This window comes from Hyla sarda, chromosome 5 (assembly GCF_029499605.1).
Source record: "Hyla sarda isolate aHylSar1 chromosome 5, aHylSar1.hap1, whole genome shotgun sequence".
Classification (NCBI taxonomy): domain Eukaryota; kingdom Metazoa; phylum Chordata; class Amphibia; order Anura; family Hylidae; genus Hyla; species Hyla sarda.
Genome location: NC_079193.1, coordinates 121,768,385 through 121,781,469, shown reverse-complemented (window position 1 = coordinate 121,781,469; position 13,085 = coordinate 121,768,385). Strand labels below are relative to the sequence as shown.

The window sequence follows — 13,085 nt, the reverse complement described above, 5'->3', positions numbered from 1 at the left end:
GACAGGGCGAGCTGCCTGCTGAACGGGATAGGGAAGGAGGACAGGCAAACACAGGCTCAGCTCGGGGCCCCAAGCAATTGCTTGGTTTGCCTGTCCTCTTCCGACGGGCCTGAGTAGGACAAACTGGAATATTCGCTTTCTATTTCACTTAAGAAAGCAGAGAATTCTTGCTGATTTAAGCATTGAGATCTTATGAAATTGATAACTTTTTTGAAAGATGTCAACACATTTTCCATGTTTATTACCTTTGTGCATAATACTTCTTGATGTATAATGCAATGTGTATGATGAAGCTTTGATCCTTCATAAATTTCACTTTGTTTCTTTCATAGTTATTCTACAAAACCGTTGGTTTTTCCAGTCATTGAAGGAGCTCCATCTGTAGCTACAGAATTTAATTTTGACAGAGGTAGATTGTATTTTTGCAGAACTTCATCAACACAAATAAATATATCTTTTCCTGTTGTAGTGCCGCGCCTTGGTACTAGTTCCAATAATTCCTCAAAAATGTTGAAATCCGTGTCACACGCACGAAGAAACACAGCTAACTGAGCTACGCCCCCAATGTCCGTACTCTCATCACAGGCAATGGAAAAAGCTTTGAAACTAGATGATTTTGATTTTAACTGATCACATAAATTGGCAGCCAAATCAGTAACTCTTTCCACAACTGTATTTCGAGACAAAGAGATTACTTGAAAAGCCTTCACACTTCCAGGACAAACAATTTCTGCAGCTTTTATTAAACATTCCTTGATGAAATAACCTTTGGTAAAAGTTTTCGAATGTTTAGCAATCAATCCTGACAAGACATAGTTTGCATGCACCGCCGCTTCACTTTCTTGTGATACTTTAGTAAACATGAACTGTTGTTTTTTCAGCCCCAACTTGAGCTGTTTCAATTTTTCTTGTCTCATTAATCCTTCATAATTGTCATTTTTTGTTTTATGTTGTTCATAGTGACGTTTAATATTATATAACTTTGGTACACTAATAGCATCATTACATATCAAGCAGATGATTTTATCGCTTACTTCACAGCAAAAAAACTTAAATTCCCACTTTTCTTGGAAATTTCGGTGTTCTTCAGCAATTTTTCGTTTACTTTTACTACCACTTGGTTTTGAGGAAGACATACTGAATACAGAGAGCTGAAATGAAGGAGTAATCATATAATATTTGATTAATAGAACATTGTATTAAAATATATATATTACATACATACACTATGCTTGGCAATATATCCAGTTTCAATCAGCCTGGGTGCTACCCTCAATGGGTCTTCCTCAAGATCACAATGTAAAACAGTACATAAAACACTCTCCAATAAAGTGACTGCTTGCAAATGGATTCCAAAATGGAAGTGATGGGAAGCCTCAGGTGTCATTATGATGTAATGATGCTTGCAAAAATATTGTGGTTACTAGCCGCAATGGCACCGTCCGCAGCATGTGTCAGAACTCCTTCAAGGCGGAGCCTGATGACGTCACATCAGGACATGGCTTTGACCTCTGCGCACCTCCATCCTCTCCTGGACCGCCTCCAGCTGCTCCTGGACCGCCTCTGCCAGCCTCCATCCTCTCCTGGACCGCTTGTCAGCTACTGGACTGCCTCCAGTAGCAATGAATACCATATTTATCAGGGTATACTAAAGCTTCCAGTATGACCCTAGCAGTGGTAAGGTTATGCTGGGAGTTGCTGTTTCACCTATCATAACTGCAGAACTTGCAAGTGACTACAGCACTGATGGGACATAGTGAGGAGAATACACAATGATATCAGTGACTATAGGAGATGTCTTCTCTATAGTGAGGAGAATAGAAAATAATATCAGTGACTACAGATGACGTCTTCTCTATAGTGAGGAGAATACACAATGATATCAGTGACTACAGGTGACGTCTTCTCTATAGTGAGGAGAAAAGACAATTGAATCAGTGATTACAGGTGACGTCTTCTCTATAGTGAGGAGAATACACAATGATATCAGTGACTACAGGTGACGTCTTCTCTATAGTGAGGAGAATACACAATGATATCAGGGACTACATGTTACATAGTTACATAGTTAGTACGGTCGAAAAAAGACATATGTCCATCAAGTTCAACCAGGGAATTAAGGGGTAGGGGTGTGGCGCGATATTGGGAAGGGATGAGATTTTATATTTCTTCATAAGCATTAATGTTATTTTGTTCCAGGAATGTATCTAATCCTGTTTTAAAGCTGTAAATTGTTCCAGCTGTGACCAGTTCCTGAGGTAGACCGTTCCATAAATTGACAGTCCTCACGGTAAAGAAGGCGTGTCGCCCCTTGAGACTAAACTTTTTCTTCTCCAGACGGAGGGAGTGCCCCCTCGTCCTTTGGGGGGGTTTAACCTGGAACAGTTTTTCTCCATATTTTTTGTATGGGCCATTAATATACTTATATACGTTTATCATATCCCCCCTTAAACGTCTCTTCTCAAGACTAAACAATTGTAACTCCTTTAATCGCTCCTCATAGCTAAGATGTTCCATGCCCCATATTAGTTTAGTCACGCGTCTCTGCACCCTTTCCAACTCCGCAGTGTCCCTTTTATGGACAGGTGCCCAAAACTGAACAGCATATTCCAGGTGAGGCCGTACCAATGATTTATAAAGGGGGAGTATTATGTCCCTGTCCCTTGAGTCCATGCCTCTTTTGATACATGACAATATCCTGCCGGCTTTGGAAGCAGCAGCCTGACATTGCATGCTATTCTGTAGTCTGTGATCTACAAGTACACCCAGATCCTTCTCTACCAGTGACTCTGCCAGTTTAATCCCCCCTAAGACATACGATGCATGCAGGTTATTAGTACCCAGATGCATAACTTTACATTTATCCACATTGAACCTCATTTGCCAAGTGGATGCCCAGACACTTAGTCTATCCAAGTCATCTTGTAACTTATGCACATCCTCTATAGACTGTACTGTGCTACAAAGCTTGGTGTCATCTGCAAAGATAGAAACAGAGCTGTTAATACCATCCTCTATATCATTGATAAATAAATTAAACAACTGCGGTCCCAGTACTGAACCTTGGGGTACACCACTAATAACCGGGGACAAATCAGAGTACGAATCATTGACCACCACTCTCTGGGTACGATCCATGAGCCAGTGTTCAATCCAGTTACAAACTAAAATTTCCAAACCCAAAGACCTTAACTTACCTGTCAGACGTCTATGAGGGACAGTATCAAACGCTTTAGCAAAATCCAGAAACACTATATCCACAGCCATTCCTCTGTCAAGGCTTCTACTCACCTCTTCATAAAAGCAAATTAGATTGGTTTGACAACTTCTATCCTTAGTAAACCCATGCTGGCTATCACTTATAATACAATTATCCCCTATGTATTCCTGTATGTAATCCCTTATAAGTCCTTCAAACAATTTACCCACAATGCACGTTAAACTTACCGGTCTATAGTTTCCTGGGGAAGACCTAGAGCCCTTTTTGAAGATTGGCACCACATTCGCCTTGCGCCAGTCCCTTGGCACAATACCAGACACCAGAGAATCTCTAAATATCATGAACAGGGGTACAGATATTACTGAACTTACCTCTCTAAGAACTCTTGGGTGTAGTCCATCCGGTCCTGGGGATTTGCTTACATTTATATCACTTAACTTACCTTGTACCATCTCTACATTAAGCCAGTTCAGTACATTACATGATGTGTTACCAGCACTGACCTGGCCAATGTCAGCTCCTTCTTCCATAGTGTATACAGAACTAAAGAACCCATTCAGTAGCTCCGCCTTCTCTTGATCGCCTGTGACAACCTCCCCATTATCATTATTAAGGGGTCCTACATGCTCTGTCCTAGGTTTTTTTGCATTTATATATCTAAAAAAAATATTTAGGATTAGTTTTGCTTTCTTTGGCCACCTGTCTCTCATTTTGAATTTTTGCTGTTTTTATTACATTTTTACAGATTTTATTAAGCTCCTTGTACTGTTTAAATGTTATAGCTGACCCATCAGATTTGTATTTTTTGAAGGCTATTTTTTTGTTGTTTATTGCTCTTTTAACATCATGTGTCAGCCATGTAGGATTTAGTTTTAATCGTTTATATTTGTTCCCCTTTGGTATATATTTAGCTGTATAGTTATTTAGAGTTGATTTAAAGATGTCCCATTTACCTTCTGTATCAGTATTTGAGAACACCTCCCCCAGTCTATGTCCTGTAGTGCAGCCCTCAGCCCAGGGAAATTTGCCTTTTTAAAGTTATATGTTTTTGCCTTCCCCGCCTGTCTTTGTTTTCTACATTTTAAGTCAAAAGTAACTATATTGTGGTCGCTATTACCAAGGTTTTCCCGCACAGTTACATTACCAACCAGCTCTGCGTTGTTGGAAATGATCAGATCCAACAAGGCATCCACAAACTGGCCCATAAAATTATCCTGCAATAAATTTAGGAATTGTCGCCCCTTTGTAGTTTTAGCCAACCCCGGACCCCAATCTATATCTGGATAGTTAAAATCTCCCATTATTACCACTGTACCTGCCCGGGCGGCCCTCTCTATTTGTTTATGAAGCCGAACTTCTATCTCTTCAGTGATATTAGGGGGTCTGTAGATTACACCAAATACTATTTTTTCAGTATTTCCCTCCTTTTGTAATTCTACCCACAATGATTCCACATCCTCAGAATCATCACACACTATGTCATCGTTCACACTGACTTTCATACCACTTCTTACATACAGACAGACTCCACCACCTTTTCTGTTCATTCTATCCTTGCGAAACAATGTAAACCCCTGCAGATTGACAGCCCAGTCATGCGAGGAGTCCAGCCATGTCTCAGTGACCCAAACTATATCAATATGTTCCTCCAGTATCAAGGCCTCAAGCTCCCCCATTTTATTTGCTAGGCTTCTGGCATTTGTGAACATACACTTTACATTTCCATCCTTTATGTTATTGGGGTTAATGGGATTCAAGGTGTAAGTTTTATTTTCCTATGAAGCTTATTCCTATTAACTATTCTAACCCTTCCCTCCGCTCCACCCCCAGGTACATTTATAATTCCCACCTCTATATCTACACTATCTTCCCCCTCTTTGCTGTAGGTTCCCTCCCCCCAAGTCCCTAGTTTAAACACTCCTCCACCCTTCTAGCCATCTTCTCCCCAAGCAAAGCTGCACCCTCCCCATTGAGGTGCAGCCCGTCCCTACGGTAGAGCCGGTAACCGACAGCGAAGTCAGCCCAGTTCTCCATGAACCCAAACCCTTCCTTCCTACACCAGCTTCTGAGCCACTTGTTTACCTCCCTGATCTCCCGCTGCCTCTCTGGTGCGGCTCGTGGTACTGGTAGTATTTCAGAAAAGACTACATTGGAGGTCCTTGCCTTAAGCTTGCGGCCTAAGTCCCTGAAATCATTTTTAAGGACACTCCACCTACCTCTTACTTTGTCATTGGTGCCAATATGTACCATGACTGCTGGGTCCTCTCCAGCCCCGCCCAACAACCTGTCAACCCGATCCGCGATGTGCCGAACTCGTGCGCCAGGCAGACAACACACTGTTCGGCGATCCCGGTCTTTGTGACAGATTGCCCTGTCTGTCCCCCTAATAATTGAGTCCCCCACCACTAGTACCTGTCTGGCCTGCCCTGTACTCCTCCCTCCCTCCTTACTGGAGCAGACACCCCCCTGGCGGTCAGAGGCGGTATCCTGCTGCAGTTCTGCTAGCTCTGTAATGGCATCCCCCTCATCTGCCAAGCGGGCAAACTTGTTGGGGTGTGCCAGTTCAGGACTAGCCTCCCTGACACTTTTTCCCCTACCCCTCTTTCTAACTGTAACCCAGCTAACTGCCTGACTGTCCTGCAACTCCGTCCCACTGTCCTCCCATAAATAAATAATACCACCACACACTGTCTCCTCTGAATATAATACTACCACACACTGTATCCTCTGAATATAATACTATCACACTGTATCCTCTGAATATAATACTAGGACACATTGTACCTCTGAATATAATGCTACCACACACTGTACCTCTGAATATAATACTATCACACACTGTATCCTCTGAATATAATATTACCACACACTGTACCTCTGAATATAATACTACCACACACTGTATCCTCTGAATATAATACTACCACACACTGTGCCCCTGAATATAATAATACCACACACTGCGTTCTCTGAATATAATCTTACCGTTCAGTACACCCTCTTAATACAATGCCATAACGTATTGTAATAATTGTATAATAATGCCCCATTCTGTGCCCCACATATAATAATAATCATTACCCGTCCTGTGCCCACCACATAGTAACAATGTCCATCCTGTTCCCCCCACATAATAATGTCCTTTGTCCTGTGACCCTCACATGTAATGCTTCCGTCATGTTCCCCTCACATATAATGCCACCTGTCCTGCCCCCTCAGGGGGCACATGACATGGGGCATTATGTGAGGGGCACAGGACAGGGGGTATTATATGTGAGGGGCACAGGACAGGGGGTATTATATGTGAGGGACACATGACAGGGGGGCATTATAAGTGTGGTGCACATGACAGGGGGGCATTATAAGTGTGGGACACAGGACAGGGGGTATTATATGTGAGGGACACATGACGGGGGGCATTATAAGTGTGGGGCACAGGGCAGGGAGTATTTTATGTGAGGGACATATGACAGGGGGCATTATAAGTGTGGGGCACATGACAGGGGGGCATTATAAGTGTGGGGCACATGACAGGGGGTATTATATGGGAGGGGCACATGAGGGGGTATTATTTGGGAAGGACATATGACAGGGGGCATTATAAGTGTGGGGCACATGACGGGGGCATTATAAGTGTGGGGCACATGACGGGGGCATTATAAGTGTAAGGCACATGACAGGGGGCATTATAAGTTTGGGGCACATGACAGGGGGTATTATAAGTGTGGGGCACAGGACAGGGGGTATTATATGTGAGGGGCGCATGATGGGGTCATCATAAGTAAGAGGCATATGACAGGGGGCATTACATTACATGTAAGAGGCACATGACAGGGGGCCCCCCTGTCATGTGCCCTTCACTTATAATGCCCCCTGTGCTGTGCCCCTCACTTATGATGAGCCCATCATGTGCCCCTCACATATAATACCCCCTGTCTGGTGCCCCACATATATAATGCCCCCTGCCCTACACTTTTAATGCCCCCTTGTCATGTGCCCCACACTTATAATGCCCCCTGTCAAATGGCCCACACTTATAATGCCCCCCTGTCATGTGTTCTTCACTTATTCCCCCACATTTAGCTTACTGGTACTACAGGTGTCAGCCACTGTCAGCCGCGGGAGCTCTTTCAATCACCACTGTCAGCCGCGGGGACGTGATTTCCAGGCGCCAGCCTGATGATGTGACGTCATCGCTCCGGACAGCCGTGGCTCGCGTCCCTGATGGCTCACACGCTGCAAGCAAGGAGCAGCGTGTGAGAAAGGGAGATGAATGATAGAATTCACAGTGGGGGATAAGCAGCAGCAATCTCGTAGGATCCTCCAGTGCCGCTGCCCCATTGCCTCCCCCATCCCCGGTTTAATATTTACTCGCTCCGGCAGCGTCCTGTGTTGCTATGCGTGCACATAGCAACAGCGCAGGACGCCCCAAGCCAGAAGCAGCGCGAACGCCCGGCAAAGATTAGACCGGGGATGGTACGCTGGGCCGCAAAAATATTCATAGCAGGCTGCATGTTTGACAGAGTACAGTCAGTCAGTCAGTGACAAGCACCCTGGAGGTCCGGGCCCCTTAAAAAGGGTATCGATTGTACCCCCCTGATGGCAGCCCTGCCTGTTTGAACTTGTTATCAGTATAAAAGAGACCTGTCCACAACCTCAAACAGTCACACTCCAAACTCCACTATGGCCAATACCAAAGAGCTGTCGAAGGACACCAGAATCAAAATTGTAGACCTGCACCAGGCTGGGAAGACTGAGCCTGCAGTAGGAAAGTAGCTTAGTGTGAAGAAATCAACTGCGGGACAATTATTAGAAAATGGAAGATATACAAGACCACTGATAATTTCACTCGATCTGGGGCTCCATGCAAGATCTCCCCCCCGTGGTGTCAAAATGATCACAAGAACTGTGAGCAAAAATTCCAGAACCCCACCGAGGGGACCTAGTGAATGACCTGCAGAGAGCTGGGACCAAAGTAACAAAGGCTACCATCAGTAACACACTAAGCAGCAAGGGCCTCAAATCATGCAGTGCCAGATGTGTCCCCCCTGCTTAAACCAGTACATGTCCAGGCCCTTCTGAAGTTTGCTAGAGAGCATTTGGATGATCCAGAAGAGGATTGGGAGAATGTCATATGGTCAGATGAAACCAAAGTAGATCTTTTTGGTAAAAAATCAACTCGTGTCTGGAGGAGAAAGAAAGCGGAGTTGCATCCAAAGAACACCATCCAAAGAACACCATACCAAACATCATGCATTGGGGCTGCTTTTTTTTTTTTTTTAGCAAGGGGACCAGGACAACTGATTTGTGTAAAGGAAAGAATGAATGGGGCCATGTATCGTGAGATTTTGCGTGAAAACCTCCTTCCATCAGCATTGAAGATAAAACATTGCTGGGTCTTTCAGCATGACAATGATCCCAAACACACCGTCCAGGCAACGAACGAGTGGCTTCATAAGCAGCATTTTCAGGTCCTGGAGTGGCCTAGGCAATCTCAATCCTATGGAGGGTGTTGACAATCTGTGTTGCCCATTGACATCCCCAAAACATCACTGCTCTAGAGGAAATCTGCATGCAGGAATGGGCCAAAAATACCAGCAACAGTGTGTGAAAACCTTGTAAAGACTTACAGAAAACGTTATTGACCAAATACTTAATTTCCACCATAATTTGCAAATAAAGTGGTCTCTCAACATACAGATCCGTGCAATGAAGAGAATAGGAAGTTATACTCACCTGTCCCCGCCGCTCCGGACTGTCAGCGCTGCCCTGGATGTCGCCCTCCATCGCTGTCGCCGCGTCCCCGGGGTGTCCCCACTTCTCCGGACTATCTCTGCTGCCTGGGATCATCGCTATTCATCGATGTCATCACGTTGCTGATCACGCCACTCCTATTGGATGACGGGATGGCGTGCGCGGTGACGTGATGACAACGAAGGAGAGCGACGGTGATGCAGGGGATCCCCAAGAGGATGGTCCGGTGCATCGGGGACAGGTGAGTGACCATCACCGGAGCACACGGGGCACCTTAAACGGCTATCCGGCGGCAGCTGAAGCAGTCTGCGCTGCCGGATAGCCGTTTATGCGATGGCCCCGACATACAAAAGAGAGATAAGAAGGAAGAGGAAAAAGGAAGAAAAAGGGAGAGAGGAAAGGAAAGATAGCTATAGCACTGGCTAAAATATATAAATGTGCTTTCTTATTATACTTGGTGCAAGGTGGTGGGTAGTTTACACCGTGGGACCCTTGTTGTCACTCCCAGCCTTAAAGCGTACCTGTCAGATCACCCAAAAAATTTCTGATCATGTACATATAATATTGTGTATGACTTTTATTTTTCTCAGAATTAGTTTTATTTCTGAATTACCTTAATGTTGTCGACAAAAAGCAGGGGGGCGGGTGGGTCCCTTTCCTCTCCCCCTCCTCCCCCTCTCTCACTCTCCTCAGTCACTGGTCTCAGGAGTAAGTATATGTAACCCTTTCATTTCTGGTTTTATGCTATACACACACACATACATTTACTAAAGTCCAACTGCCTCTTTTTCTCGGTTCTTGCGCCTAAATTTTAGTCACAACGTCTGTGTGACTATTTATGCAACCAAATTTTAGTCGCACAACCGACACTTTAGAAAACACTCGGAGTGTTTTTTTTTCACTCTGAAATGGGCGTTTTACCGACAAAAAATACTCTCTGAGTACTTCCAAAATCACTTGAAAAAGCGTGTGAGTTTGCCTAACACAATAACTGAGTGAAATTGCAAAAATGGAGTGATTTCTAAGAAGGGACTGTTAACCACAGTACTGGGCACCAGTGTACAAGAAAGATATAGTGGAGCTGGAGAGGGTTCAAAGACGGGCAACCAGATTAATACGGGGAATGGGAGGACTACAGTACCCAGAAAGATTATCAGAATTAGGGTTATTTAGTTTAGAAAAAAGAAGGCTTAGGGGCAACCTAATAACTATGTATAAATATATCAGGGGACAGTACAGAGATCTCTCCCATGATCTATTTATACCCAGGACTGTATCAATAACAAGGGGGCATCCTCTACGTCTAGAGGAAAGAAGGTTTCTACACCAGCACAGGCGGGGGTTCTTTACGGTAAGAGCAGTGAGACTGTGGAATTCTCTACCGGAGGAGGTGGTCATGGTGAACTCTGTAATAGAGATCAAAAAGGGGCTGGATGCATTTTTGGAGAGTAATAACATTGCTAGTTATGTATACTAGATTTATAGGGACAGAAGGTTGATCCAGGGATTTATTCTGACTGCCATATTGGAGTCGGGAAGGAATTTTTACCTCTAGTATGAGTTTTTTTTTTGCCTTCCTCTGGATCAACTCAACTCAATAGGGACTTATTAGGGTTATAGGTTGAACTTGATGGACTCTGGTCTTTTTTCAACCTTATGAACTATGTAACTATGTTACTATGTTACCATTGTGTTTTGTGTGAAAGTAAGTTGTTTTCTAACCTGAAAACATTTTGTACAATTCAACACTTTAGAATAAAATATTGAATGCTTTTGTGATAGTAAAAGGGGTACTTTGGTGCTAAGACATCTTATCCCCTATCCAAAGGATAGGGGATATAATGCCTGATCACGGGGGTCCCTCCGCTGGGGACCCCCCTTGATCTTCCACGCCGCACCCCATTAGAATCAGCCCCCAAAGCGTGCTCGCTCCGGGTCTGATTACTGGCAATCACGGGGATGGAGCATAGTGACGTCACGGTTCCGCCCCGTGTGACATCAAGCTCCGCCCCCTCAATGCAAGCCTATGGAAGCCTATTGAGGGGGCGGAGTGTGACGTCACACATGGGCGGAGCCGTGACATCACTATGCTCCGTCCCCGTGATCGCCAGTAATCAGACCCGGAGCGAGCACGCTCCGGGGGCTGATTCTAACGGGGTGCGGCGTGGAAGATCACGGGGGTCCCCAGCGGCGGGACCTCCACGATCAGGCATCTTATCCCCTATCCTTTGCACCGGAGTACCTCTTTAATGTATCATTTTTTTTCCTTTTAACACATTTGCAATATTAGGTTTCAATTAATTTAACACCCAAGCTGATAAACAAGGATAATAGGATAATAATGTTGTAATGTTTGAAAAATTATAACACATGAATACTTTTGATTCATGGAAACATTTTTAAACAAAGTCTAAACCATTTTGACTCACACAACTATTTTCTGTAGCTCAAAGTTTGTGCGACATAATTGACTAGTGCGACACTAAAAAAAACATGCAACAGAAAAAAAACGAAATGTGCAACAGCTGGAGGCATATTATTAGTAAAACTCAGATTTACAGCAGTGTTGCTGCAGGCTGTGTTCCTCCTACTGTTGCAAAACTACAACTCCCAGCATGCCCACACATCATTTGGCTGTGCAGGCATGCTGGGAGTTGTAGTTTTGCAACAGCTGGAGGCATATGATTGTAGTCTCCCTGTATTAGATACACACACACACACACAGTGAATTAATTTATTCATACACATGCACATTACCACGGGACACTTACTTTTTAAACAAAAATCCTCCATTCAGTCCCCATCTTCAATCACCAGCTTCTTTCATCATCTGCTCACAGTCAGTAGTGCACTCCCGCCCCTCCCTCCTTCTCCTCACACAGGAGACTGTGAAGTAAACACAGACAGTGAGGGAGCCGATCACAGCAGCTTTAGATCTGCAGACCCGTCAATCATGAAGTGGGTCCATGACGTAGGTAATGATGAGTGGACACAGCCAGGCTCATATGTATCCCAGGAGGCAGGGAGGCATTTTTTTGACTGGATTTTTCAGTATGAAATACTGAACATTTTTTAATTAAAGCAATTGTAAAACCTATTGGTTTTGCATGCTTTACCACATATCAAAAGTTTTTATATCTGACAGTGCCTATTTAAATACATAGATACTACTGAAGAACGGAGAAGCCGTTAGAAATGTGTCTATCTTGCATACCAAAACAAATCGTCATTAGACTTCATCCCAGACCCCTGCACCGATCTAGCTTCAGCACAGAAAAAGTGCTCTATCTCCTACACCAAGCGCCCTTTCCTTCACATACGGCCGCAGAAGACTCGCATCATAGCAAACCGCTGGCGTTCACTGTGAGAGACGGCTTGCCCGCAGTGGCAGCCGCTACATCCAGTGGAGAAAGTTGCGGCGAAGACAGGACCACAGCAACTACATGAACAGGTGAGCAAGGACACAGTCCTCACTAAATCTCTCCCTAGGATCGAATTACAGAGAATAGCTCTGCTGCTATACAAATGACTTTGACCTTTACAGGAGCAGGAGTGAAGCTCTCACAACAGCCCTACAACAAATAGGAAAGACATTTACTTTCATAGGAATAGGGTTGTATCCCTGCAAACTCTTTCAGTGTTTTTCCTTCACAGGGATGATCCCAGGTCACATAGGGGGAGATTTATCAAAACCTGTCCAGAGGAAAAGTTGCCCAGTTGCCCATAGCAACCAATCAGATCGCTTCTTTCCTTGTTAAAATGAAAGAAGCGATCTGATTGGTTGCTATGGGCAACTGGGCAACTTTTCCTTTGCACAGGTTTTGATAAATCTCCCCCATAGTGCTCCAACAGATACACCATCTTGTGTTTATAGGAACAACTTGGAGTACATAGTACTCATTGGGGGATATATCAGACAGTGTGTTATTTTCACAAACTGCATTCCCACCTTTACTGCATTACAAATCGGACCAACATTGTTTGATCTGAGAGATCTGATGCCAGAGACATTTTAATAGTTTTATCTTGATTATTTATATATCTATATATCATTTCATATTGCTAGAGTTTTTTTTAACTGTACTACCTAAAGCCATTTTATCTTTAGTGC

At 44.1% G+C, this 13,085-nt stretch overlaps 1 protein-coding gene across 1 annotated transcript; it reads right to left on the bottom strand.

The window, feature by feature from the left end:
• Positions 1-313: 313 nt before the first annotated feature.
• Positions 314-12,667, bottom strand: LOC130273425 (general transcription factor II-I repeat domain-containing protein 2-like). The gene is made up of 2 exons (XM_056520197.1): positions 12,573-12,667; positions 314-1,151 (listed from the first exon to the last, which is right to left on the bottom strand). The coding sequence occupies exons 1-2, from the start codon at positions 12,576-12,578 to the stop codon at positions 333-335; spliced, it is 825 nt and encodes a 274-aa protein (XP_056376172.1). The 5' UTR covers positions 12,579-12,667; the 3' UTR covers positions 314-332.
• Between the last annotated feature and the right edge of the window lie 418 nt (positions 12,668-13,085).